At 52.7% G+C, this 27,409-nt stretch overlaps 3 protein-coding genes across 4 annotated transcripts; 1 reads left to right on the top strand and 2 right to left on the bottom strand.

The window, feature by feature from the left end:
* Nucleotides 1-1,611: 1,611 nt before the first annotated feature.
* EME1 (essential meiotic structure-specific endonuclease 1) lies at nt 1,612-9,622 on the bottom strand. The gene is made up of 7 exons (XM_090061486.1): nt 9,217-9,622; nt 6,565-6,654; nt 6,187-6,320; nt 5,806-5,938; nt 5,143-5,258; nt 3,833-4,022; nt 1,612-2,324 (listed from the first exon to the last, which is right to left on the bottom strand). The coding sequence occupies exons 1-7, from the start codon at nt 9,469-9,471 to the stop codon at nt 2,148-2,150; spliced, it is 1,095 nt and encodes a 364-aa protein (XP_089917612.1). The 5' UTR covers nt 9,472-9,622; the 3' UTR covers nt 1,612-2,147.
* Nucleotides 9,514-14,840, top strand: MRPL27 (mitochondrial ribosomal protein L27). The gene is made up of 4 exons (XM_090061487.1): nt 9,514-9,898; nt 12,606-12,728; nt 13,434-13,501; nt 14,406-14,840. Exons 1-4 carry the CDS (start codon nt 9,661-9,663, stop codon nt 14,610-14,612), a joined length of 636 nt encoding a protein of 211 aa, XP_089917613.1. The 5' UTR covers nt 9,514-9,660; the 3' UTR covers nt 14,613-14,840.
* Nucleotides 14,841-14,959: 119 nt separating this feature from the next.
* Nucleotides 14,960-27,393, bottom strand: LOC149858985 (uncharacterized). Of its 2 annotated transcripts, XM_090061490.1 has the most exons (6): nt 26,197-27,393; nt 24,447-24,504; nt 22,813-22,934; nt 19,575-19,673; nt 19,031-19,195; nt 14,960-17,503 (listed from the first exon to the last, which is right to left on the bottom strand). In XM_090061490.1, exons 2-6 carry the CDS (start codon nt 24,481-24,483, stop codon nt 17,357-17,359), a joined length of 570 nt encoding a protein of 189 aa, XP_089917616.1. In that variant the 5' UTR covers nt 24,484-24,504; nt 26,197-27,393; the 3' UTR covers nt 14,960-17,356. The 2 variants fall into 2 exon arrangements, with proteins under 2 accessions (XP_089917616.1, XP_089917615.1); XM_090061489.1 differs by lacking the exon at nt 26,197-27,393 and having other exon boundaries at nt 24,447-25,444.
* Nucleotides 27,394-27,409: the final 16 nt, after the last annotated feature.

Genomic DNA, 27,409 nt, shown 5'->3' with positions numbered 1-27,409 from the left:
GCATGCAGAATGGTTTTCTTCAAACAGCACTAGCACCCTTGAAAAGTAGGGGTGCACCAGTAGAAATTTGGGGGGTTGATATTTAAGGAGGCAGCTGGTAGCTTGTTAGGGGGGAGGGGAGAGCAGGTGCTTCCCAGCTGGGGCCAAGTAGAGTGCAGTACAGAGCTGTGGCTCATCCCAGGGGTGTAGGGATGGGCTGGGCTGCAGCTACAGGCTGAGGCTGTGCTCAGGTTAGGTGGTAGTAATGCTGGGAGAGGGTTGCAGCTACCCCAGATTTCCCCATAGCCCCCCCCACCCTGAGTGAAGTCTCCATGTGCCAGCATAGCCCTAAGTGTAGTCCCCATGCGCTGGGAAGAGCCTGGCACTGTCCCAGCTGCTGCTCCCCCACCCCCATGCCCTCCTGGGGTATGTGCAGCAGTAGGACCTACCTCCCAGCCCCACTCCCTCCCTCACTGCACCCCTTCCCTGCCCCCTCTTCTTCTATCACAACAGACATACCAGCTGCGTGCAGCTCTCCAAGCTGCTGGGCTGTGCTCCTTGCTGCCTATTTGCTGCATTGCGGCTGCACGGGATATTTATGGGCCAAATGATCAGCCACATCAGGCCGATTTCTGATATGATCAATTTTCTTTAGATCGGTGCTGATCCAATATCGGACTGATATATCACTGCACCTAATACTGAGCCAAGTCACACCGCTTTCACAGTTGGTAGGGTTGGAAGGGACCTGAGCAGATCATCAAGTCTGACCCCCTGCCATGGCAGGAAAGAGTACCGTGGTCAAATGACCCCAGCAAGGTGTTCATCTAACCTCCTCTTAAAGACCCCCAGGGTAGGAGCCAGCACCACTTCTCTTGGAAGTTGGTCCCAGATCCTAGCTGCCCTGACCGTGAAGTAGCGCCTCCTGATATCTAGCCTAAATCTACCCTCTGCCAGGTTGTGACTGTTATTTCTAGTCACTCCTAGGAGCACTTGGGGGTACAGGGACTCCCCCAATGCCTGCTGGTCCGCCCTGACTAGTTTGTAAACGGCCACTAGATCCCCCCTTCAGCCTTTTCTTGTGGAAGCTGAACGGATCCAGGTCCCTTAGCCTCTTGTAGGGCCTGCCCTGCTGCCCCCTGATCATGTGAGTGGCCCTCCTCTGGACCCTCTCCATGTTGTCCACATCCCTCTTGAAGTGCGGCACCCAGAACTGGACACACTACTCCAACTATGGCCTGACCAGTGCTGCATAGAAGCGGGGAGGATCACCTCCTTGGACCAGCTTGAGAAAGAAGCAGGTAGTAGAAAGAACACTGTAGTTCTAACAAAATTAGCACTGATAAAATTGCAAGGCCTGCTGCTGTCACAGTAAATAGCAGTGCAAAAAAAGCCCGTTTCAGGGTAGTATACATGGGCTTGGCATCCATGTATTGATAGAATTTGGACACTTCATTGTCTGAAGCATGGCACTACTCTTAGGAATAAGTTATGGATCATACGTTGCGTGAAGTTGAGTTTATACCCAGATCCTCACTTCAGTACTTGCTTTGCTGATACTGACAGACTTTCTACACCCACAAATGCATTTACGTATTAATGGCTTCAAGGAACTAAGTACACACTCAAGGCAGATGCTCTCTGCTTTAATTTTAAAAAGATATTTCTGGCTGCAGATTTTATTACAGAGTTCAAATTAGTTCAGTCCATAATTAGACTAACCCCCCACCCTGATCAAGTTTTTCTACACTGATGTAGGGATATGACAAGGAACAAATTGCTTCAAAGGGTCACCACGAAAGTATCCTGTCTTACATAGAAAAGATTTGCCTGTGTGCTAATAAACCCATAATGCAAATCTAGTGCTTCTTGTAGAAGCATAGACTCATTCCAGGATAAAGCATGCAGCTAATCTCAAGAACAGTCAACACTGTGATGCAGGCAGCACGGCATCCCTGAGTGATAAAGATGATGAGGTGCCTTCTGTAGCCTCCACCTCCATGGCCATGTCAGGCATCTAGGAGGGTCTTGAGGCAGTCCTTGCAGACTGGAGGAACAGATCTTAAAAAGTCTTCAAAGTCCATAACCCCTGTTCTTACCCAAACACGTTTTCCCCAGAAGAGCACTGAATGTTTAACCAGGAAAATAATAAAATCCACAGTCCTAGGCTAGTTGGTGACATCCAGGCAGAGGTCAGGATTGTGGGAGGTCATCTGGAGGAAGATCCGTCTGGAGAGTTCTGGTCCGATCCGCCGGGAGGTGGCTGTTACTCCATCACCCCGGCGCACAGGGATATCAGCCAGCATGTTCTGCTGCTCCTGCTCAGAGAAGCACCTGTGATAGGCCTGGAACAGTGCAAAGAAACAGGGATTTAATCTGGCATCTTCTTTGGTCTAGCAAGTACAACAGATAGTCAGTCCCAAGTTTTGCATTTATTCTCCCTTCACACCTTATTTAGCTGCCAAGGTATACCCCAAGAATCCAGAGTGTTCCAATAAATACAGATAAGGCGAGTCCTTAGGACAGTTCCAAGCACAAAAGTTACAACAGAAAGGTAACGATCTTGTATCAGCCATCATAGTCCACTTGGCCAATGCACTCTTTCTCCTCTCTGCAAAGGGAAACACTTAAGCAACCAAGAATGTGAAGGTTAGTGAAAAAGGCTCTTCTTGTCAGCCTCATTCTGCGCCGTACACAAGTCAATGTCTTTCTGCCAGGCCAACGGATCTAGGTAAATCATTCCTTCTGATGCCTTAATGGAATGAAGTTAACTGGCACTTGTATTTAAAGCCATAGGATGAGTCCACATGAGCATGGACATTTATTTCCCTGGGGACAAGGAGCAGTGGAACACCCTGTGCCACTGCTAGCTGCTACTTGGCCTTGGGAAATGCCTGTGCCACATGCCCTCTCCTGGCTGGTTATCCTGGGTTGGGTAAAGGGAGGCTGAGGCCAGCAACTCTTCTGGCTCCAGCAGCCTTACCTGGAGTCCTCAGGGAGCTGCAGCCACACCGCTCCTGCAGCTGGGAGCCTGGCTGGCAGCTGGAGCATGGCTCTGGCAGGCCAAGCATGTGCACTGACCTGCTTTGAGGCACAGGTTTCTCTGACCCTGGGATCTCCAGAGTGTAGGATCTTTGACCCTAACCCCCTCCCCCAACATCTGTATGTATGGTGTATGGAGCCACAGATGGGTTTGCGGTACCACATACCACGTCTGCGCTCATCTGGATGTGGCCCTAGGATCCCAAACTGTATCAACCACTCCATCCATAAGGAGTTTCTATAAATTTGTGACAAAGCTAAATGAAAAGCACAGCATAGAAGGACATACTATCAGAGGCAGACAGGAGGACTCAGTACAGGCTGCTATAAGTTACTCTCCGTTTAACTTTTTGGAACAAAGTGGGGAAAAGAATTTACTGAACACATCTGGCTTTTATTAGATCCCTCCGTTATCCCACAAATATAGCCCGCTTCTTATTGCTAGCACCTCTTCACTTGCAACCCAAGTTCCTGGCTCTCTTACTCATTCACTGTAGGGGTGGAAAGAACTTGTAAGCTGTGACTGAGTTTCCCCTTCTGGCAGCAATATCCACCTTTGCAGGCACTTGAAAATCAACTATCAAAAGGTGCTATATGCACATGGTGACTTCCACCTTTCATGGGTTATAATCAGCTACAGTTATGCCCTACACTGCTGAGGAGAGACATGGGGTCAAATGGCAAGTCCCATGAAATTGGTGCATCAGACTTCAACTCTGCAAGATTACTGACTGCAAATAAAATCCCCGCAGGACATGAATGCACACTGGCTGCATGTGCACTTTTCTTAGCACCTGCAAAGCACCCTTACCTGCTTCAGCAGCCAAGGGGAAGGGTAGGCTGACACAATGGCACTGGCCATATCCGGACTAACTCGGTGGAACTGCTGAATCTGCCTCTGCCAAACCTGCAGAAGCCCCTTCCCTGAGCGGTCTACCTTCACGCCTCGGCACCATTCATTCTCCAGGTAGAAGGAGAAACCTGTGTTCTCTCGCTCCCGTCTGTTCAGGGCAAAGGAAGAGGACAATGAGATCAATGAGACTGGCATAGAACCAGTTGCACAGATCTATATAAAGCAGGAAACTATTGGGAGAAACAGTGGCTACAGGATAGGAAACCCTCACACCCAGCCCAGAACAAGAGAGACCAGCAACTTCAAGGCAGCTGATCAAAATCTGACCCATCTTTTCTACATGTATTAGCAAGATCCTTCTACTGTGCTGCAAAATAACCACACAGCTTACCACATGGAAGGGGGTGCTGGCCATAACAAGAGGCACAGAGGCAGCTCTCCTGACTTCATATAGCTCAGGGCTTCATTGAAAGTTATTCCCCACATGCTCTACAGGGGCAGCTTTAAGTCCCTTTTGTGTTACTGGAGCAGCACAAACCAGCCCAAGTCACTTGGTCTTCTTATTTTTAATACCCACATCCTAGTATTTTAAGCAACCTTGGAACAAGCTAAGGCATCTGCAAGCTGGGGAAAAGAAATCCACTTCAGGCTTTCAAAGAACAGTGTGGAAAAGCATTTTAAAGAAAGCTTGTCCATTCTCATGGATTTTATTGACAGACAAAATGCTACAGCTACTCTGGTACCTGGGCTAGGACTGTTCATCCTCACGCTGAGGGATAAACTCTACACAGCTGAAGCTTAAATAACAGAACACGTCTTCCATGGTAAGTAATCAAATGGGGGGGTTGAACCTGAGGAAGTCTCTTTTGATCACAAATACTTTGAGGGTAAAGCAAAAGCCAGTCTGTTAGAGACTGAATCAGGACACCAGAGACAGTCCTTATTTACCATCTGAGGTCTATTCCCAAATGTGGGTTGAAAGTGAGATCTGTGCTTGATGCCAGAATCCAACCCTAAGAGAAAAGACTTTGAGGTTTCAGTCCCAAACATAACACCTATTTCAAGGCAAGAGACACCTCCATGATCTGGTTTTAAAGCTCATCAAAGGCTGCTCGGCATCACCTAGTCCTTTAGCACATACTATATCACATAGCATGGAAGCAAAGCCACAGGCCTGCTCTTTCCCCAAAATGACAACAGTGAGGCTTCTCCTGAGGAAATCCCAAAGGTCAAAATACGGAACAGAATAAATTCATCTGCTTACTCACTTGAAGGGCGCTTCAGCGACAGACTTGGTGAACATACTGGCAAAATCACTAAGGTCCTTCCAGTTCTCAAGGCATCTAACCTGGATGCCTGTGTGAAGCTGCAGATCTACCAAGGCCTGCAAACATAGGATGATCAGGAGTGAGTGGGGGAACACCCTTTTCTAGTGTAGGATGCTGCCCCAATCCCTCACCACAGCCACCTGGAGGACAAGAGTCCTCCCCTCTATGGGCTCAGCTAGCTTAACGCACTAAGAAAATATAGCTTAGGATCTACTAACAAACAGGCACTGAAGACTAACATAATTCTTTGTTAGTTGTCATAGATTAGCTCTTCCTCCCCATTCTGTACTACCTATCCACCCCCTTGTTACCATACTGACACACTCCAGTTTGGTTTGTCTGCTGGGCTGTGAAGGAGGATGGGTGTTAGGCTGAAGAGGCCATTACAGGCATGGCATCTGGAACCAGCAGAGACATTTTGGTCTCCAGGGAGGGGAACCAGGTGTGCAGCTTTTGCTTGGTATGGAGAGCTTAGCCTGAACAGCTGCACTCGCAAACAGGGGTTAAATGCTCCTTGCCCCAGAGACGGTTTTCTCAGGCAAAACCTGAAATTGAGAGAACTTGCAAAGAAGGTTGCTGCATTCCTGCTCCAAGGTTACCCACTTCTTCCACATCCAGCCTGGACACCTCTGGCCCAGAAGCCTCCTTCTGTCTTTTCCGTTTCCTCTGTCCCTCCTTTTGGCTTCCACTTGGCACTGCCTGTCGTGGCCTCTTCTGTGACTGACCTTTGTGAGACCTGAGAAAAAGACCCAGAGGTCACCTCTGGCTCTAGTCCCAGCTGACTGGGGGTAGTCCGCAGCCAGCCCAACACTAGCCTCCCCTGACAGAAGAGGATAACTCTGGTTACAGATGCCCCCAAGACCCAGCCTTTACCAGTATGAAATGCAATAAGCAACAGAGCAGAAGACCAATGTCATTCTGGATGTAGCCACTGGCAACACTTCTGCTAAGCTTACCAGAAACCTCTGCAGTAAGAATTCTAACCTTAGGTATTTCTCTAGTTCTACTACAACCAGTGCCAGAGTCTTCCCAGGAATCTTCTCCATGACACGAGCCACAAAGCTCCGTAAAGTCTCCTTCTGTCTGTCTGTGCTAGACTGGACTTCCTCCAAAGGCACCTGCAAAATGCCAGTTAAACCCTTTAAATCACACAGGCTAGGTCACAGTAGGAAAAAGGTAATCTCTGGTTCCTGTACTACTAGAAAATCAAATCTCTTGGACAGAAAACAGTTGCATTCCGAAGTCGCCTTCCACTCCCACAGCAGAGGTGGTTCTATTCATGTCAGCATAAAAGGTCAGGCAACATTTAACATTCATACAGGCTAAACAAAGATCATTACATTAAAGTACACAGCTCCTCACCTGTCTGTAGTTGTAGATCATGGACGCAAACTCCTCCGTGTGAAGCAAAAGAAGGACATTGGGTTCTTCTGTCCAGCTCTCTTCTTCAACCTGCCCAGAAATGAAGACAGCTAACATCAGATCATTAGTCCAAAACAGTCCCATTCTGATCCTAGCTGCAATGATGCTCAGGTTTACAGCCACTCATGGCCACAACAATTTAGGAGGCAAGAGGATGGAGCTGCTCAGGATGGTGATAATTATTGCCCAGGCAGCATCCATTTATTAGTAATCAGAGAAAATATGCATGAGACGGAGACCACTGAGGCTGCAGGGAGCAGAAAAATGGGCCAACTAAGAGAAGAGCACTAAGGGGGCTGGTAGAAAGCAAAGGTCTGAGAACATAGATAATCTATGACAGGTTTATCTGGCATTAATGTACAGCATCAAACTACTTTACAGAGAACCAATGCTAGAGACATCAAGGGGAAATGCCAAGGAAGCCTGAAATGCGGAGAGCAAACTGCAAAGCAGAGGTATCAGCTAACACCTCTGGGGAACGCGGAGAAGAAACTGAAGTGTTCGTGTAGGGGAGTATGGGGTCACCAGCTCACAAGTGCAGTGGGAAGTGTGCTGGAGAGGAGCATGGATATCAGCAAGGGACCCTGAAACAAATTTCAAGAGGGATAGGATGTCAGCAAAAGTCAGAGAGAAGGCAGGCAAAATGGTCCCAGGTCCTGGAAGAACAGCATGCCAAGTGCACATGTTAAGACCTAGAGAAGGATTTGAGCTAGTGCAGAAAGGGAGGCAAGGCAGCAATAAAGATTTCAGAAGCAGCAAGGCCAAGAGGAGGAGACCATTTTAGGGACCATTCCAAGAGATTAAAAAAGGGAACAGGGTTCATTGACATCAAGGAGACATGTCAACATTTCTGACCTTGCAATCAGGGTTAAAAGATTTGAGTTTCAGGGACTTTGGAGACGTAAAATGAGATTTTAACACAGCAGAATGACTGATTCAGAAGCACCCCAGTACGGAGTTATGGGTTAACCACAAGGGTAATGGAGCCACAGCACTTTGCATTTCTGAGTAGACAATTGGTGGGTGACTACAGCTACAGGACAAGAAACCCTTACACCCAGCACAGAATGAGAGAAACCAGAAACATCAAGGAAGCTGCTCAAAACTTGACCTGTTTTCTGTATCTATATTAGTAAGGTTATTTTGCTGTGATGCAAAATAACCACACAGCTTACCACATGGAAGTGGGGGGGGGACTAGCTGTAACAAGAGGCACAGAGGCAGCAATTCTGACCTTGTATTCCCCTGGGGCATTCATTACACAATGGTATTCCCCAGCTGCTCACCACGACCAGCTCTAGGTCCCTTTTGTGTTACTGGAGCAGTACAAAGAAGAACTAGTGTGGGCACAAGCCAACCCAAATCATTTGGTCATCTTATTTTTGATACCCATTTCTTGGCACTTTAAGCAACCTTGGAACAAGCCGAGGCATCTGCAAGCCGGGGAAAAGAAATCCACTTCAGGCTTTCAAAGAACAGCGCGGAAAAGCATTTTAAAGCAAGCTTGTCCATTCCCAAGGATTTTATTGACAGACAAAATGCTACAGCTCCTCTGGTACATGGGCTAGGACTATTCATCCTCACGCTGAGGGATGAACTCTACAAAGCTGAAGCTTAAATAACACAGAACATGTCTTCCACGGTAAGAAATTAAATGGGGGTTGAACTTGGGGAAGCCTTCTTTGATCACAAATATTTGAGGGTAAGGCAAAAGCCAGTCTGTCAAGGACTGAGACAGTCCTCATTTACTATCCAAGGTCTACTCCCCAACGTGGGTTGAAAATAAGATCTGTGCTTGATGCCAGAATCCAGCCCTAAGAGAAATGAGATTTTGAGGTCTTGGGCCCAAACACAACATCTATTTCAAGGCAAGAGGCACCACCATGATTTGGTTTTAAGGTTCATCAATGGCTGCTCAGCATCACCTAGTCATTTAGCACACAGTATATCACATAGCATGGAAGCAAAGCCACAGGCCTACTCTTTCCCCAAAATGACAACAGCAAGCCCTCTCGTGAGGGAATCCCAAAGGCCAAAACAAGGAACAGAATAAGCCCATCTCCTCGCTCACTCGAAGGGCGCTCCAGCAACAGACTGGATGAATGTACTGAGCTGCTATGGTCCTTCCAGCTTTCGAGGCATCGAGCCCAGATGCATGTGAGACGCTGTGGAGCTCACAGGAAGGGCGCAAGGGGAAGGCGAGAGCTTCCCCCGCGCTTGTGCATTAGGAATATTTCCAAGGCTATGTCTGAATCCATGCAGGTTTCACTCGCCCTTGGCTTTGTGGCTTTCAGTCTTCTCAGGCAACTGCCTGAATATTAGGCTAGATGTGTCAGTTCCTCAGCTCCTCGCAGCTGCAGGTGGGAACTGGAGGCAGCAAGGAGACAAGGCGATTTCCTTGGTCGGTGCGGGCAGCGCTCCCAGCCGCCAGGCCTCAGGTGTCCCCCACCCCGCTCGCTCAGCAGCACCGCCCTTGCGAAGCTCACGGGGCAGACCCCCACCCGGCCTGCCCGCTGGACGTGACTCCGCTCCCTGTAGATGCCTGGGCCCCGCAGGCTGAGGCCCCGAGCAGGGGCTGTGGGGGTGCCATACCTCAGTGGGCCCTGCTGTCCTCCTCCTCCAGGACATGCTGCCCGCCACGGGCTGAGGCTCGATGGCACAGACGCAGCCCAGGGCCTGCAGGGCGCTCAGCACCTGCCCTCCGCCATCCGCCTGCAACAGAGCTGAGGGGGCGTCAGCGGACGGGGAGGCCGGGGCAGCCTCAGGGGACGGGGTGCGGGGTGGTGTCAGGGGCCGGTACCTGGGTCCAGCACGGCCGCCACCTGCTTCAGGCTGTCCTGGCCCCATGGCTGCCTCCGGGCTGGGGCCGGGACCGGGACCGGGGCCGAGGCCGGGGCCGGGGGCCGGCAGGCGGGGGCCCTGCGCGCGGGGGAGGTCGGGACGGTGGAGGACTGAGCCCCGGACCTCCAGCGCAGCCGCTCGCACAGCGCCGGGGGCGCCTCGGCCTCACTGTCGCTGTCGCTGCTGAGTAGTGAGATGGGCCCGGGGCGGCCCGGCGGCCCGAGGAAGACGCAGGCGGGCGGCAGCGCCTCATTCTCGCTGTCATCCGAGCCCAGGGACATGGCGACCCCACACCGCTTCAATTTCCCGCCCAGCCTCGCCTCGTCCCGTCCCGCCCCTGCCGGAAGCGGAAGTAGCGCGCGCCGGAAGCGGCAGCGTGGGGACAAGATGGCGGCGCTGGTGAGGCTGGGGCTGGCTGGGGCGAGCCGGCTGCGTGAGTAGGGGCGGGGCTCAGGTGGTACGGCGCGCGGCAAGGGTCATGTGCTGCCCGGGGAGGGGGCCGGCACCTCCTGCCCCATGGACTGCTCTGTGCTCCACTCCCTGACCTACCGGCTGCTCTGCTTTCTGCTCCGTGTCCCATCGACTGCTCTGCGTTCTGCTTCCTCTCCTGCATCTCCTGCCCTATAGGCTGCTCTGCGCTCCACTCTCCGACCTGTCCCATCAATTGTTCTGTGTTCTGCTTCCTTTCCTGCCTTGTGCTCTTAACCCTGTCTTCTGCTCCCTGCCCTGTTGGTTGCTCTGCTTTCCACTCCCTGCCCCGTCGGCTGCTCTGCCCTGCGCTGCGCGGGGTCAGATGCCCCTGAGCAGGAACGCGCTGTGACAGGCAGACGGAGCGAGGAAAAGCTCCCAGGAAGGCCGGACCAGGCCAGGGGAACGGACTTGCCCATGTGGTGCTGCCTGGCACCAGTCTCCAAAGCTAAACCAAATTTGCTGTTGGTTTCGCCTTGCATCTCTGAACACTGGGGGCACCGGCTGCTTCCAGCCCCAGGGCAGACCTGGCTGAGGCTGCAGTGATCTGACTCGGGTTAGGGACCAGGACGCGTGCCTGGTTGTGCACCTGGCTTCAGTGGGGCGGCATTGCCTGGACACTCAGTGTAGCTGATGCCTGGTTTCCGCCCCAAACTCTTCACAACAGGCCATGCTGTTGTTACCTTGCGACTGCTGTGGCGCTTAGTCTGGGACAGGTGAGGTGGCTGGAAGGCAGGCCAGTGACCTGCTGCCTCGTCTGATCCGTGTTCGCTGCCGTTCAGTTTTCACTTGGAGCCTGAGGGTCTGTCTTTGACCATAGTAAAGCAAACAAAGCTGAAATGGAGCAGAAAGCAGAGCAGGGTGGTAACCTTGTAGACTAGCTCTGGAGTAGCCACGTGGCAGACCAGAGTAAGACCTAGTAGCATAACGGTAAATAGGACAGGAAGAAAAAGCTCAAATAACAGCAGATCAGGTTGGGGAGCACAGAATAGGGAGCAGAAAGCAGAGCAGACTGGCTTAGGGGTACAGGGCAGGGGTCAGAAAGCTGAGCAGCCAATCTGGCAGGGGGTGGGGGTGGCACTCAGGGAGTGTGTGGGATTAATTTGTGGCATGCCTGCCAAAAAGATTGACCCTCCATTGAAATGCCTTGTATAGAGAGCCAGGAGTATTCGTGGGCTACAGCCTATTTTATGAAACGGTTTTGGCATTTTCTCATTTGAGAAACTGGGGCTGGCACAGAGGCAATAAGGAGTGGGAGCCTAAGCATAACATGTAGAGCACGGCAGAGACATTTTCCGCACAGAGCTCAGGATCTTGAAGCGCTGCCTCTGATTTCCAGGGAAGCTTTTAGCACGTTGCATAATTGTTGTGCCTTGATTTCTCCATCCATAATATGTAGATAATGCTTTCCTACCTTGTTTAGTGCTGCGAGCCTTAATTGCTGTTTGTAAAGGGATTTGCCATCTACTTGGAAATAAAAAAAATACCTTGGAGAGCAAAGAGGTATTTTCTTAGGGATTACCTTCGTCTGCAGAAAGGTCTGCAAATCTCATTACTACTTTTTCCTACCTCCCTGCTATTTACCCAAGTCTCAGCCATTTTACTTAACATTTTCTAAACATGTTAGATGAATGGTACCTTATAGTTTAGCTTTCTCTTCACCCTTAATCTTTTTGAGGTGCTGAATATCTGTAATCATTTAATTAATATAAAATTAATCTAGCGCTTTTCTGGGAATAAGGGAAGTGAGACCACTCTGTAGCAGCATATAGAAAGCTGGAGGGATTTAAAAGAAAGGAATATAGCTGCTGACCAGATGGAAAACACTTAATTAGATCTGGGGCATTTCTGACACAGCAGAGTTCATAACAGGGTCAGAGATCTTGATCTGAGAAAACTGACTATGGTTACTGACTGGATTTTGTATATATGATTTTAAATGGCATAACTGTGATGTGAAGGCACATTTGGGGTTTCAAAGAGAATAAAAGACTAACCACTTACTGCAGCTATCTTTTTTTCTAACTGTGGTTAAAAACCCTGATACGAAACTCTAAGAAAGCACATTAAAATGTGCTATAATTAACTCCTTTTTGAGGCAGCGGTGGAATACAGGCTTGTGTACCTCCCTCAGCTTGGGTCTTCGTTCAACTTTGCATTTATCGCAGACTGCTAAAGCATTTTACAGTAAAACCAATGACACAGGGTGAGGAAACCAAGCACAGAATGCTTGCCACATGCTCACAGAGCAATTTAGTGCAAGATAAATTCCCAAGAGTCCCAAATCCCAGTGCTCAGGTCATTAGATTAAATTGATGGGTGATTTCTCTAACTGCATCTGGAGCCCAGGAATTTAAAATGCTAGAACAAGTGTTACTATTTGTGCTTCCAAGCGTACTACTGAGAATTCTGCTCTTTCATAAAGGACGGGGGCCATGTGGCTTGGTTCCTGCGGAAGAGAGGTACACGAGGGGGTAGACTTCATAATAGATTTCCTCTTCAGTTTTTTACTGCCTTTGTCTCTATGTTGAACTGACAAACCAGAGCTTTCCTTGTTTGCATTTCAAAGGAAATGCATTCATGTTTTGGAATTAGAATTTCTGGATGCATTTTGAATGTGCAGTGGAAATTCTTAACTGGGTTTTCTCTACCTATTCTTCATCCAAATCTAGTCGTGCCTGCTCCCCAGGTGAGCACAGTTGCAGCAAGATGTGCATCCAAGAAAACCAAGAGCAACCCAAAAAACAAGGGTGGTCAGAGAGTTGGAAAACGGTATGGATGGAAGAAACATGATGGTAGGTCCATCTGTTTGCTTAGCTGCTTTCAGCTTGCATTCTGCCAGTTAACTCCTTGCCAAGGAGTGTTCATGGGGACACTACTGAGCTTTGGTGGCAGGGGCATTCATTCCTTGCGAGAGAAAGAAACCAAAGGGTTCAGCACTACATGGTGTGCAACAATTACAGGAGTAGCCAGCAGGAGGCTGGAGTGAGTCAAGCTAACTCCCGGTCTGCCTACGTACAGCAAAGTGAAGTTGCCAATAAAAAGCATACTTTGGTTGCAACTTAACCTGCCTCCAGGGGAGCTGGGAGGAGGGATACAACAGGGGGCATCTGATAAGTGAAGTGCACTTTCACCTCCCACTGTGCACAGAAGCTGGGCACTTCACATAGTTACAAAGGGGAGAATTATGAGGCTTAATAGAAGCCAAAGTACAGCTTCTTGTAAGCGAGTGCCTAATAATTAATGGGCTTGCTGATGAAAACATGCGGATGTGAAAGGCAATAAAACTAGTGCCTGCGACAAACAGCCAATGCCTTGTGCCCTAGAACTAATCTTTTCAAAGATAAGAATTGCTTTTTGCCACTGTGGAAGCACTGCCTTCTGGTTTCTGTTAGCAGCGTTCTCTTAGGCTTAGGAAACCTCTCAAAGTGTCTGGAGCCCTGCCAGCCCCAGGGCTTCAGGGAAGCGTATTTGTTTGAGTCTAGGTTGCTTTGTTGCAGGTGACTATGTTCACGCTGGGAACATCTTGGCCACACAGCGGTTGATTCGCTGGCATCCAGGGGCTCAGGTACGTTGCATTTTCAGCCCTTGTTCTCATCTCACAGTAGGGGCTGTCCACAGCAAAGCCGCAGAGTTGAGGTTTAGCTCATTTCCTGCTCTTTACCAAGGTGCCTTGCATCCTCCCTTCCATTCCGTGTCAGGGATGGTTCATTAACAAGTATTACTTAGTAGAAGAGTCCATTTACAACCCTTATTCCACACAGGGCCTTTAGGCAAGGGAAGGAATTTTGTTCATTAATGGCTTTTAGGGGTTTGCCCCTCTACCTGAAGGACAAACTCTTTAGGCTTAAAGCTACAGAAGAGCCACTTTCAAAGCTGAGGCTAGAATTCAGGAGTGTATACCTGAAGGGTTTGCCCCCTTACTTACTAGTGGCTATTGAACAGAATGCTTGGAGAGGTTTCTTCTGGTATCTCTAAACCTGTGGTTTTCAACCTTTTTTCATTTGTGAACCCCTTTGGAAATTTTGAGTGGAGGTGTGGACCCCTTTGAATTGTCATTTGAATTGAGGGTATTCACATACTTTTGATCGTAGTCATCTTTCACAGACTCCTTAGACATAGTCTGCAGATTACAGACTGAAAACCACTGCTCCAAACCAATAATGCTGGGCTAGACTAGGTGGACCATTGGTCTGATGCAGTATGGCACTTATGTTCTTAAAGGTAATCAGTACTTGTGCTTCAGGGGTAGAAGTCCCTCCTCTGGCCTCTCAATTCAGACACACTGTATAGCTTTATGCATGGCACTCTGGGCTTCTTACTTTCCTCGGAAGAATCAAGTATTGGCCATTACCGAAGCCTGGATAACCATCTACAGGGGACAACAATGTGAGCCACTTCAGCATGTTCTCCAGTGACTATCTGTCTACCCCTTTCTCCTTCCAGTGTTCTACCCATGTGCTTTCTTCCAGGTGGGAATAGGCCATAACAAGACTCTGTATGCTCTGGAGGACGGGATCGTGCGATACACCAAGGAGGTTTATGTGCCGCCCCCACGCAGCCGTGAGGTCAAGGAGGTGATCCGTCGCCTACCCAGGGGGGCCATTCTTTACAAAACCTTCATCAATGTCATCTCTACTGAAGAAGTTGGCAGCTTTAAGCTAGTCACCATGCTCTGAGACTTCTGCCTTGCATTGCTGCTGGGGACAGAGCACCATGGCAAAGCTGGCGCCCAGTCCTGGATGTCTGGAGTCTTAGGAAAGGATTGCTTTAGACTTGTAAGAGACTTGCAGACTTCACTTCTTCGATTCAGGACTGGTTTGGGTGCAGGTCTGAGCTAGAAGGTAACAGGCTGCCTAATGATGCTTGTTGGAATATATCTAATAAACATGATGGATTTTTTTTAATGCCTGGAGGGTGTCTATGAAAAAAAAGCAGTCTGTGTTCATGTTGTAAAGCCAGGGGGGCAAGTGAGAATATCTTCCCTTTCCTGTGAGCCCTGTTCCAGTCCAGCTGGAAATACTGCAGTATCTACAGAGGAATTAGCCACTGTTGGGCACCAGCAGTTTGGGTAAGTCAAAGTATTCCTCTGACGTCTCTTGTCACGACTGAAAGGGGAAGAGCCGGCCCAGTACAGTCAACTTCTGAATTCTAGTCTCTGCTGTAGGTTTAAGCCTCAGTTCTGTCTTACCTTCCCCACTTATAAAAGAGGGGCAGTGCTGATAACATCCTCCAGTGTGTCACAAACATGAAACTTCACAATCCCACCGTGAGGAAGGAGTGCGGCCGATTTCCCTGCTACTTGGGGAAACGGAGGCACCTGCCACAATCTCTGGAGGAAGGCAGAGCCAAGAATAGAGATCAGGAGTTCCTGACTCTCAGTCAGAGCTACCTACTGAATCCCCATTTTCTCTCCCTGTGCTTCTGAGAATGAAAAAATGGCAGCAGATGCAGAGGTGTTGGGCACCCAACACCACAGTTAACTAATGAGGCATAGCAGAAGAAGGTGCCTCCCTTATTTTTGGCCAGTTGGTGAGGGAAAGCCCAGGGAACATGCTTCTTTGAGTTGGCAAAGATGCTAATCTAATACAGAAGTGTGTCTTGAGCAGGCAGCAGTGTTAGACCAAGTATGAAAGGGCACTATGACTCCAGTGCTTCCCTAAATTGTTACTGAGCTTTTCAGATGTTCAGTTCTGGCCATGTCAGTTCCTGCCACAGTAATAAAGGGAAGCTGCCAGGATGATTTGGGTCAAAAACAGAAACTACACACAAGTTTCTCCAGAATATGCATCCTTCCAGTGTGTGCAACCTACAAGCTGCAGCACTGTGCAAGGCCAAGAGACCTCCTAGGGCATAAAATGTTTAATTTTAAGTAGTTCATCATGTTAAATTTCCCTTATTAAAAACATTGACTCCCGAATTTTTAAGAGAAACCCTTGCATAGTATCACATTCATTAGTAAAAATGAAAGTCCTGCTTACACTTTCATTCTCTTTCTTTGCACAATAAAACAAGATCGACAGGTTTGTATTCAATTCCCAGCCATTTTTCCTTCCTGAATCTCAGGCATTAGAGCGCTATACTTTTGGGTTCCAAATACTGCAGAAGAGTCCCTTCCCACCCTGCAGGGCTTTCAAGAAAAACCATGTGAAAATCTGCTCACTGGAAACTCAGCTGAGAATCTGAAGTACCTGACAATGGCCTGCTAACTTACCAGAGTGGGGAGGGTCACTCTTCCAAAGCTATTATCATGCCTAACTGTAGAATTCCCAATCAGACAAAGAAATCTGAAATGGCATCCGAAACTCATCAGCTGAAGAGAGCAGCTTCCCAAAGTGAAACTCAAACACAGGGTACTTAAGTCCTTCAAGAATCCTGCTGAAAAAAAAAAAAAAGGACTCAAGATACTTTGTGGTCCGACCAGTCCCATTTTATCAACAGTGTTGTAAACAGCATTGTAAACATTTGTTCTGAAATACAAAACAATAGGCAAAAATCTGAGGTGCAGCTGCACCATCCTTGGTGTGATTGATTGTCAAGGAAACTAAGACTCTTCTCCTTGTAGAGGGGAACTGAGTAAACAGGTCTTGATCTGCCTGTGTTCTGCCCTTGCACCTTCATGGAGGCTACCTGTTACCGGTTTGTTTCTGTGTTCTGGGACACCCAGGTTAGGCTGGGCTCTGTCCTTGCTTACGGGGTTCCCAGAATGATCCTGACCCTTGCCGAACCTTTATCTTGTCAATGGAGACAAGACTTTTTCTACGCAGCATTTTTAAATCCCGCAGGAATGTGCGTGTGGGGGGCACGAAGCAGAGGTTTGACAGTAGCAGTTGCAGTGATGATTCATTCCTTCAGTGGCAAATCGGGCCTCTGACCCTGCTACCTGCTAACTTGGTTGTTTTTACAGCATAAGGAACAGATGAGATAAATTGTCCAGCTTCTGAGGTCTTAATACTTTCAGTGTTGGGCAGTACCTGCCACAGAGGTGTATGGGGCACAGTAGAAGAGCTGCCTGCTGTTCCTCCGTGAATTTTCTTTGACCAAGTAGACCATCCTCTGTGCTTTAACCCCTTGAGCATAGAGATAGTGGCTGGGGATCATTCTACTGGCTGTGGTCAAGATAAAGTCAATAGAGCAAGGAGGGAGCAGCAGTCCACAGTGGCTTGTTCCATAGTTTCTGGAGCAGAGATTGCTGTGCTGAAATCCCGTAGGGTCACACCGCCTTTCCAAGAGCAAGGGTAGATGGAAAGAAAATTAGTTGGAGGTCTCTGCTGGTTTGGTCTGGTTTGCACGCTTGTTTCTCAGCTGTTTGGGGTCTGGGTGAAGGCCTGAGGGTCGACACTGCCCTGCAGGAGGGAGCAATGTCACAGCGCCACCGTTGCTGCTACAGCAGGAAAAACAGCTACCAAGGCTGACTCCAGCTTTACACGGCTGTGTTGCGTTGCGGTTGGTAGCTGACTGAGACCTGGAATATGTCTGCCAAGCTGTGTCTGTCTGTTAATTCAGAGCCAGCCTCACTTCCGGGCAAAGCTGGGGGGTGCCGGAGGGCCTGCTCGTAGGGAGGGGGCATCTATGAGAGAGGAGAGGAGAGGAGCAAGCCTGTTACACCTGACCAGAAATCAACGGTGGTAAAGATTATCCCCCATTACACAATGTGTGTTTAAAGGAGCCCTTTCGCACTATCATCACCTCTGCAATTTAGCACTTGTAATCCTCACCAGGATGCTGTAAGCTGAGTGCATGGGGCTGCTGGAAACCTTGCTTGATCCAAGGTGTTCAGGTAGAAACCAATGCAGCACCTGCTGCCCAGCCCAGCTCAGCCACTCCTACCACAACGCATCTTCCTCTCTCTTTCGTCCCTGGCCAAAGCTTCTCTTGTCCCTTTTCAGGGGCCTGTTGACATTTGCTAGAAACCACAAGTTTCCAGTTAAACTTCCCCAGATGGATAGGATTAGTTCTTACATATGCCTCACCCGAGTATCCATTTCTGTGCACTTCCTGCCAGCTGCTGCTTATGTAAGCTTGACCCATCCAACCTGTTTTCTCTGCTGTGGATGTGTGCGCACTGCAGTCAGGAGGGAGGACTGTGATGCAAGAGAGGGACACCTGACCTGCCTGCTAGCACAGGTAAGTGCAGCAGTGCTGGGGGTGGCTACCCTGTCCCTGCCAGGCTTGGCCCGCTCCTGCTGAATTCATGCCACCATGTCTCTTTTGCTACTATGACCCATGCTAGTGAGATGAGAGCCAGCTGGGGTCTAACTACCCCACCAGAGGACAGTCACTGAGGGGCAAAACCTCAGAAGGCTGTTAGGTGCCCAGTGCCCCTTGGTGAAGGAGCAGCACCTTCCCCAACTTGTGCCTCAGGTTTCCCAGCTCAGTCTTTTGAGAGTCAATTAATTCCTGCTGCCTCTAAGACCCTTTGCATGTGAAAAGTGCCAAGGGGAGGAAGTGCAAAGTATTTGGCTGGCTGCACTCAGTTTTCTGGAGCAGGTTTAAGAGCTGGAGTCTCCTGTTGTGGTCAGGGAGGGGAAATCTGCTGGGCTGAGCTTCACAGAAATCCTGCGTGCCCAGGGCAGAAGGCAGAGCAGAGAGGGGATGTACAGCATACTGCCCCAGCACCAACCTGCCTGATGGCTCAGTTTTCACTACCCTGTCCTTTGGGGTTAGTTTAAGTGTTGGGAGATTAACAGGCAAAGACTCATGGTGGTAAACAGACTGAATAATCCAAGGAACAGCAGCGATGGTGATGGCTGCTGGTTCTGCTTTAGATTGAGGTGGGGGTGAGAAAGGCTTGGCTCCACCTTTCCTCAGCTGCCCTGTCCCCTCGCTCTGAACTGGACAGAGGCTCTGGAAGGCATTTCTAGAGGCACCAGGCAGGGCTCAATCATTAACCTGCAGAAGGGTAAACAGTGAGAGTACCCTGGAGCACAGTGTGCTTTTCCTGACATAAAGCTATCAGAGCAAGGCAACCACAGCAAACCAGCTCTCTCCTAGGATGGAAGACCACCAGAGTGAGGTCCATGAAAAACCCCAGCGGCCTCCACATGGAGGCTGGGGTCTAGACGCTGGAAGGAGCGTGTAGCAAGGGATCACTCACCTCCTGCGCGGGGTCTGCCCACAGCCCAAATCTCTCGGCAATCATCTGGTGGATCTCCCGCTGGCGATCTTTCTTGCGCACACTCTCATAGCTGGGCAGGCGTGGCTGGTCCCAGGCAGGGAGCTGGTAGCTGCTGGGGGATCCCACGCAGAACAGCTCGTCGCCCTAGAGGCCCCCGAGGGGATAGAAAGGTCCCGTTGCTAGTCAGGTCAGTCAGTGCCCCTCAGCCCAGGGCTGCACCTCGGGACGTCGCTGCTGTAACTGGCACCCAGAGAGAGAGGGATGCCCTGTGCCCAAGGCATCCCCACCAGTGCCCCATCACAATGGCTCCCGAGTGCTCTGTGTCTTCAGAGCCATGGCCAGGGCAGTTCTCTCCCAAAGTCCTTTACTGCAATATAACAGTCCTCCCCACAGCCCTGCAGCTAGGGACACTGCCACATCCAAGCCCCTCCCCACATCTCAGGACCCCAGACCCAAAGCACCTTCCCACATGAAGCCCCCCACAGCAGCCTTGGCCTCACTCACGGTGCTCCCAGCCCCTCACCTGCACCCCCGGATTCTCCACGGCACTCTCCAGCCGCTGGGCACCACACTGGGGTCCCACCAGCCGCTGGTTGCTGTTGAAGTATGAAGGGGGGTAGTCCTGTCAGGAAAGGCAAGGGAAGAGAGAATGAAGCCTGTGTGAAAGCCCGTCTCCAGCTCCCAAGGCATGTGAACAGGTTAGTGCATGGTGTGGTGCAGGCAGCCTCCATGGGGCAATGCCCCGACCTTCCCCGAGATGCCCCAGCAGCTGGAAACGGTCCTGCTTGGTACCTTGCAGGCCCTCAGTGAAAGGCAGCACTGCTCTGAGTCCAGCCCTCCTGCCCAGCTCAGAGCACAGCCCGGCGCACACAGCTCTCAGGCCAGGCCAGCTCAGACTGTCCACAGGGAAGGAAAAGGCCAATTCCTTGTTTGTCTCTCCCACGGCTGGGGTTTGGCCCAGTGAGCTGGCCTCTCCTGCGCTCCCCCCACCTCTGCCAACCCAGCAATGCTGGCAACCCACCATCCTGCTGAGGAGGGGAGGCTTGTTCCCTACAGGTTCCCCATGGACAGGGTGGATCTTTCAAAGCTAGCATCTGCTTTGTATCAACCTTAGAGATCCCCAAGATGCTGCCAAAAGCCCCTATCTCCAGTACCTCTGTGTGCTCTGTGTGCAGGCAAAACTCTCCTAGTAGCAGTGCAGCCACATGGCAAAGCTGTGCTTTGGCCCGGTACAGTAAATCCACACCCCCAGGGCTAAACAAGCTACATCCAAAAAAGCAGAACTTTGCTAGTGTCCCTGCTTCCCCCTGCCCATGGCTCTGCCCTGTGGGGTCATACCTCCTCCCCCTCACCCCCAGTAAACAAAGCTATGTCAATGCATACTGATGATGTAGCCCTGATCTACAAGTGGGTTGCTTATGTCCTCAGCCAGGCATGTCCTAGCCATTCCCAGTTGCACCTTCTGCTGCTAGACAGGACACAGGGTGAATGAGCTGAGTGGGGACTTCAGTCTCACTGAGCTCCCTTAGCTGCTCAATCCCTGTGCAGTGATAAGAGCAGTGTAGCCATTTCCCCAGGGCTGCCCAGCTATTAACAGCTCATGTGCAGGGGGAAGCTGCTCCTGGCAGAGGGACGTGAAAGGGCAAGAGCTATTCCAGGGTAGCAACTCTGTGTGTACATGATCCCACTGCCAGGAGCATGGAGCTCTTATTGTGGAAGAAGCACATTCACTCCCAGCGCTGTTTTGCATTTACACCAGGCCTCAGCCTCAGAGCCAGGAATGGGGTTGTGGGAACTTCCTTGTTCCCAGGTCTCCCAGCAGTAACAGCCATTGCCCCACAGTCTATGTAAGGAAAGGCCGGGGTAGACTAGAGGCATGTGGGAGGAATATGGAATCACTCAAGCTCCTGTAAGCATTAATGTTCACGTGATTTTCCTGGACCCATAGGCCCCTTAGCTCTGTGCAAGTGGCTGCAGCTTTGCCCATGTGCTGGGTGGGCTTCCTGCGCCCCAGGGACTTCCAAGCCAATCCTGGCCCCTTGCAGCAAAAATGTGCTCTTTGCCTCTAACTGGGGCTCTGCAGACTCAGCCTGGGTCTGAAACGTGACCGCAAAGCAAGGATTTCCTGGTGCACTTAATTGTCCATAATTGCCTGCGCAATTACAGAGCTCATGTGCAGCAGTGTGGGGCTTCCACGTGCCACTTGTTTTAACCCGATTCATGAAGCCACAGCAGGCCCCACCGTGGATGCAGTTATGCCGGTGACAAGCTGCCTCTCCCCTCCAATACTTCCCATCCTGCATGGCAAGGAGTTACAGCCACATAAGGCCCCTTTAAGGCTGTGTTCGCTTTGCGGGGTGGGAGGAAGTGGGCTGCACTGGAGTGCTGTGTGTGCAGAGAAGGCCACAGTGCACCCCCTGCATCTCCCGGCGCTGCACGTCTCAGTCCCTGGCTTCCCCTGTGGGGGCACAGACTCCGTTTGGAGGTTGTTACGCTTCCTGGCTCCATGTGATCGGCGCTGAATTCTGCAGCTGCAGAACCAGAGAGAGGGGGCAGCCAGGTCTGGCCCAAGCCAGCACAGAACCAGGACCCCTCTCCCAAAACAGATCCAGTAGATTACTCACCCATCCCCTGCCAAGCAGCCCAGCTCCCATCTGGTTGTGAGCATCTCAGCTCCCATCACCATCACTTCCTTTGGGAAACTAGAACCCAGCTTAATAAAGCGCAGGGGCCAGACCCACACACAGGGTCCGCTCAGCAGCAAACCTTCACTGGGTGACTGCTGCCTGGATCCACTTGGGGACCCACTGCTCGCAGGCAGCAGGGGGTAGGTTTGCTGGGAAGCCCTGGCTGCTCTCCTACGGGAGGACACTAGGAACAGCGGAGATGGGGAAGGCCAACAGCCCTAGGCTGGGGGGGAGTCTCTTGTGTAGGGAAAGGCAGCAAAGCAGCCCCTGCTCTCTGCCCGAGCTGCTCAGGGAGAGTCAGAGATGGGCCTCACTGATAAAGAAAGTAGCAGCTATTCAGGCCAGGGCCAGTTACATCTTGACAGAGTCTTCCTGCCCCCTTGGCCCTTCCCCAAAGCCCCCACTCCTGCCTGCTTTGGAAGCAAGATCTCTAGGGCAGGGATCACTCCTGCAGGGGGGATGGATGAGGAAGCTGCTCGTGGCTGCCACCGGCTTCCCCCATCTGCAGCCTCCCCCTCACACCAAGCCATGCGGGGGGGAGGAGGGGTTCAGCTTTCTCCGCTCCAGCCTCAGCGCTGTGCACAACACCGAGCCAGTTGCTGGGCGACCGGCGACTGAGAGTGGCATTGTCTGTGCTGCACGGTAACCTCTCCTGCTGCGCCCCTTCCCTGAAGGACAAGGGCTCTGAGCATGGCATGAAAGGAAGGGAGGGACCCGGCTCCCAGGTGGGACTCGGCTGTTACCAGGGATGTGAATATCCGGGAGCCGGCTCCTACTTTGAGGATGTCTCCCAGCGTGGGCAGACAGGTTCTGGAGACAGCCTGAGTGCTAAGTGGAGAGGCTAGGGATCTCTCTGGCAAGACAGGGCAGTGAATCGAGCCAATTCCCTCTGGTGGGGCTGCAAAATGAGGCTGCTCCATCCCAGCCAGAAGATCTGGCCGCACTGGGATTTAACCCCGACAGGGTCTGCTGAGCTGTAATCCCTCCCCAGCAAGTCCATCGTGAAGGCCCCAGGGCCTGTGCCGAGCAAGGGTGAGGCTGCTGGGGTGGCCGGGGGGGGCGTGGGATACTCACACACTGGCTGGGACTCTGGAAGAAGCGGCAGGAGCAGAGGAACTGGCAGCACAGGGGGTCCCGGTGGTACAAGAGCAGCAGCAGCACCAGAACGGCCACTATGAACACGGACGTAGAGACCGCTGCCAAGGCAAAGGACAGGGAAGCAGGCTGAGCCGAGGGCACGGCAGCGCACCGCAGGCAGAGCTGCCTCTTCTCCTCTGGCGGGGGTCAGGAGCAGAGGCATCTCCAGACAATTCCCTCCCCCCACTTTCTCCTTTCCATTTCCATCCTGCAGCCTGGCATCCCCTCGGCTTGACTAGGGAGGTCCAACTGACGACTCCGTACCGGTACTGACCCCCTGTCCAAACAGGCGCACAATAGGACCAGGGCCCGGCATGGGTCTGACCCATTAGGCAGCTGCCTTCCTGCTCAGGATCCCAGAGCGTGTCCCCAGTGCCCACCCACCCACAACCCACGGGAGGTGGTGGGGGGGGGGGTCTCACACTCCACTCAACTCAGCACGAGTGCTGCAAAGCCAAGGAGAGGGGGGAGTCAGGAGTCTGGAGCCAGGTGCCCTGCTCTGCCCCTGCAGCTTTCCTGCCAGCTCCCTCCTCTCGCCTGCCTGCAGCCCGGTGAAGGCCAGCGGGGACAACCTTGCATCAATAACAGGGAGCAAAGAGGGCAAACAGTGACACATCAGGCACCAGGCAGCCAGCGTCTGTGCGAAGGGGCTCTGCATTTCCCTGCTGTGTCACTGAACCCCAGTGCGAGGAGCAGCCCATGTCTCCAGCTACTTCTGACTGATTCATCTCGTGGCCCCAGACAAGTTGCAGCTTCTTGGCCTCAGTTTCTGCTTCTGGCAGTGCCGAGCAAGCTACTTACTTACTTTGCAAAGGGGCCATGAAGTTTAGCACACGGTAGCCGTGCTCGGAGAGCCCCTTTGCCTCTTCCAGCACACGGCGAGAAGGCCCGGCTATGAAGCCGCTTTAGGCATTTGCCAGTGTAGCAGAAGAGACGCCGGCCCTGGGATCGGCCTTGGTGGGCAAGTAAAGGGGCAGCTTATTTCCAAATAACCTCCAGCACCTGTAAGCCACCTCACCTGAGCCTGCACGGAGAGGCCAGTCAGGCTTTGGGATTGCCAGCGGATCCACTGAATCCCTTCAGCTTGCACATACCGGATCAGAGATCCTATATGGGACCGGATCTTACGCATACCAGATCAGAGATCCCCTACGGGACCAGATTGTGCACGCACGGGATCAGAGACCCCATCCGGGACCAGATCGCAGCCTGGCACAACAAGCGTCTCGCCTTCAGCCCCTGATGCTGGAGCCTGCAGGGAAGGTACCAGACGGCAGGAGGAAATTTCCCTTCCCCTCCATGGCCGCAGCCAGTGGAGGTGGCTAGAAGGACCCACACGAAACACAGGCAGGGGCCGAAGACGGGCTCTGACGAAGCCAGCAGAGACCTGGGCTCGCCTACGCCAGTCCTGTTCCCAGGAAAGCGGGGGGCTCGGCCCGATCGCAGGCTTGGCACAGCAGAGCACACGTGTTCGAGCGCGCCCCCCTCCCCCCGCTGCTGAGGGCAGGGAGCGCAGGGCGGTTTGAGCGCCGGGGTGACCCCCACCGCGCGCTCACAGACGCGGGACTCACTTGCGGCGATGACGATGGCCACCACATTGCTGTCCATGGAGCTGCTGGCAGTGGGCGCCTGTGTGGGGACATTGCTGGGTTGGGTCATCTCTGGTGTCGCTGGGTCCCCGCTCCTTCCTCCGAGCCGGCTCGGGGCGGCACAGAGCACCCGGGCAAGCCCTGTCGCTGAGCCCCGGCCAAAGCCCCGCTCTGGATGCGGCCGGGCTTCCCCCGGGCACTCAGCTGCCGCCGGCTCGCTCCGGCACCGCGGCCTCCATCCCGCCGCCTCTGCTCCTCTGCCAAGGGCGCCGGCTCCTCTCCTGCCCGCTTGCCCTGCCCGCCGAGTCGTCCCCCGGGGGCCGGAGCTGGATCCGCGGGGCTCCCAACCCCCGCTCCGCGGGTCTCTGCGCCCGCCTCGCTCCCGCCGAGGCACCGCGCCCCCCGCGCCTCGCCCCCGCCTCGGCGCCGGGGTCCCCGCCGCTCCCGGCCGGCCGGCCCGCTGGATCCGGCCGGGGCGCCGCCGCCCCGCACGGGCTGCTCGGGCTCCGCGCCCCGGGTGCACGAGCCGGCCCGCGCGCGCGCTCCGGGCTCCGCGCCCCCCGCTCGCCGCTCATTGGCTGCGCCCGCCGCCCCGGCGCTCCCGATTGGCGGCGCGCGGAAATCGCTGCATTCACCGAACGGGACGTTGTGTCCGCGGTTGCCGTGGAGACGCAGCACGTGTCGGGGGAGCCCCCGCCCGTCCTGGTCGTGCGGCGGGGGGGCTGGGACCCCCCGCGGGACACACCCACGCGCTGTATACACGCACATGCATGCACATGTATGCATACACACGCACATTCACACACACACATATGGATACACACAGGCGCACTGTATACACACACGCAGATGTATGCACACACGCACATTTATACGCGCATACAAACGCACATGTATGCACACATGCCCACGTATACACACACACGCACACGCTGGTATCCGTGCTCGTTCGCATAATCAATGACTTGCAAATGCTCCCGATTGCTTGGACTGATGCACCCCCTCCCCCACACACACACAGAGGCATGTACACCCCCCCCCCAATCCAAGCAATTGGGCGGCATTTGCAAGGCCTTGATTACGCCCCGGGCTGTGCAGGACGTGACTTTGCAGCTGCCCTCCATCTCCCCTGCCCGCACCGGGGGACGGCTGGACCCTCCCTGCCTGGCTCACATCCCGGGGCCCCTTGGTAGGGGCTGGGGGAGCGCGGTAGAGCTGCTCCCCGAGCCGCCCCATCTCTGAAAGCCGCCGGGCAGAGTGAAGCCTCCTTATTTCTGCACCCCTCCAGCTTGCAGCCGTGCCCTGGTGCTCACTGTGTGCCAGATGCTCCCACAGGAGAGGAAGGGCAAGGGCAGAGCCCCCAGGGTGGAATCGAGAGACCTGGCAAACATCCCTCCACGTGTCGCCTCCCCTGGCAGGAGCTCCCGCACAGACACCGAGTCCACGTCCAAGCTGAAGCCAACAGGCAAGGCAGCAGAAGGGAAGGGGAATATTGGCTTGCATTATAAGAAATCATCTACTGCCGATGTCGCCATCAGCCCCAATCTGCTGCTTTGTCAGAGGGGTCATGTCTAGTGGGGGGGGGAGAAGGGGGTCGAAGGACAGGGCTCCATCACGCAGCTCAGGGAGAGTCTTCCAAGGGAAGGGGAAGTGTGGACAGGGCTCCAGCCAGCTCCATGACCCGGGCAACCTGTCCCAATCTCCTAATGACCCGCGGTAAAAGTCTCTGTACCTCTGCCTTTCCCCATCATTGTGTCTGGTCTGGTTAGACTGTTCACTCCCGAGGGTAGGAGCCGTGTCACCGCACAAGCCTCCAATCTTGGTGAGGGAGTACTACCGCTCCTAATAAAAAACAAGGTTACTGCACTGGCAAAGAAAAAACAGCCCCCTCCCCACCGCTTCCTGGCCTGTTTTTCAATCTACCAAAGAACCTGCCTCTAAATCTTAGTCAGCAGCGATGTAGGCGGCACTCCGAGGACAGAGCTCTCACGCTCGCTCATCACTGTTCAGATGCAGGAAGGACGGGAGATGGGTTGGCAGAGTGGGCCGGGCCAGGCTGTAGCTGGGTACAGAGAGGCCTGGAGAGCAGGGAAGCAGCATCTGTTTAATGCCTCTGTTGCTATTTACCAAGAAACGGCAATGGTTGCAGCAGTGCCGTTACGCAGGCTGCTTGCTGTGGGTTTTGCAATGTTCCCTCCTGAGGGTCACGGAAAGACAGCTCTGATACTGCAACATGATAAAGGTGCAGGCAAGCGTATTCAATCAGCACTTCCTCCGGCCACTCTCCACCTGCCACGTGGGGATCATTAAACCTCACACCGCACCTGCCAGTCCAATGTGGTCAGTATTAGCACCCTTCTGCTACCTGTCCAGGATCTAATCATTGAGTGTCAGCAAGCAGCCAAGGACAGGACCTGATATGCTCTCTGCTGTCTGTGCAGGTGCTCAGGTGGGGCCTGGCCCCACAGCATTTGGTCAGAGAGAGACGACGAGGCTGGGCAACACTGGACTGAGAATCCTTGGCCCACAGCATTGCCTGGGGCAGCTGCAGAGATTTGAATCCAAAGTGCTAAGCCCAGGAGGCAGCTCGCCTCTGGGGTTCATGTCAGGCCTCATGTGATGCCCTGATGCAGAGGCAGCAGTTGCCCTGGGAACAAAGCAGCACTTTAAAAAAAAAAGTCACTGCGAAAGGCAGCCCGTGCTGTGTGGGTAGCAGGGTTCACTGCAGAACAAGGCTCCTGGAAACCGCCAACAGATGCTGAGTGGCTGCTCTAGCGTTCCTCCCAAAATAACATGTCTCTATTACAGGAGCGAGCTTCCCGGCCAGGCTGAACATGCGAATACAGGCTGGTGCATAAAGCTCTTACGCATCATTTGGTTTTTCCTGTGGTTCCCTACTACAGGGAGGGGAAACCTGAGACAAAAAAGCAGCAATCCCTGCCCAG

Source organism: Crocodylus siamensis, chromosome 8 (genome assembly GCF_052110815.1).
Source record: "Crocodylus siamensis isolate JL-2025a chromosome 8, ASM5211081v1, whole genome shotgun sequence".
NCBI classification, from domain to species: domain Eukaryota; kingdom Metazoa; phylum Chordata; order Crocodylia; family Crocodylidae; genus Crocodylus; species Crocodylus siamensis.
The sequence above is the reverse complement of the archived record's forward strand: the minus strand, read 5'-3'. Positions and strand labels throughout refer to the sequence as shown.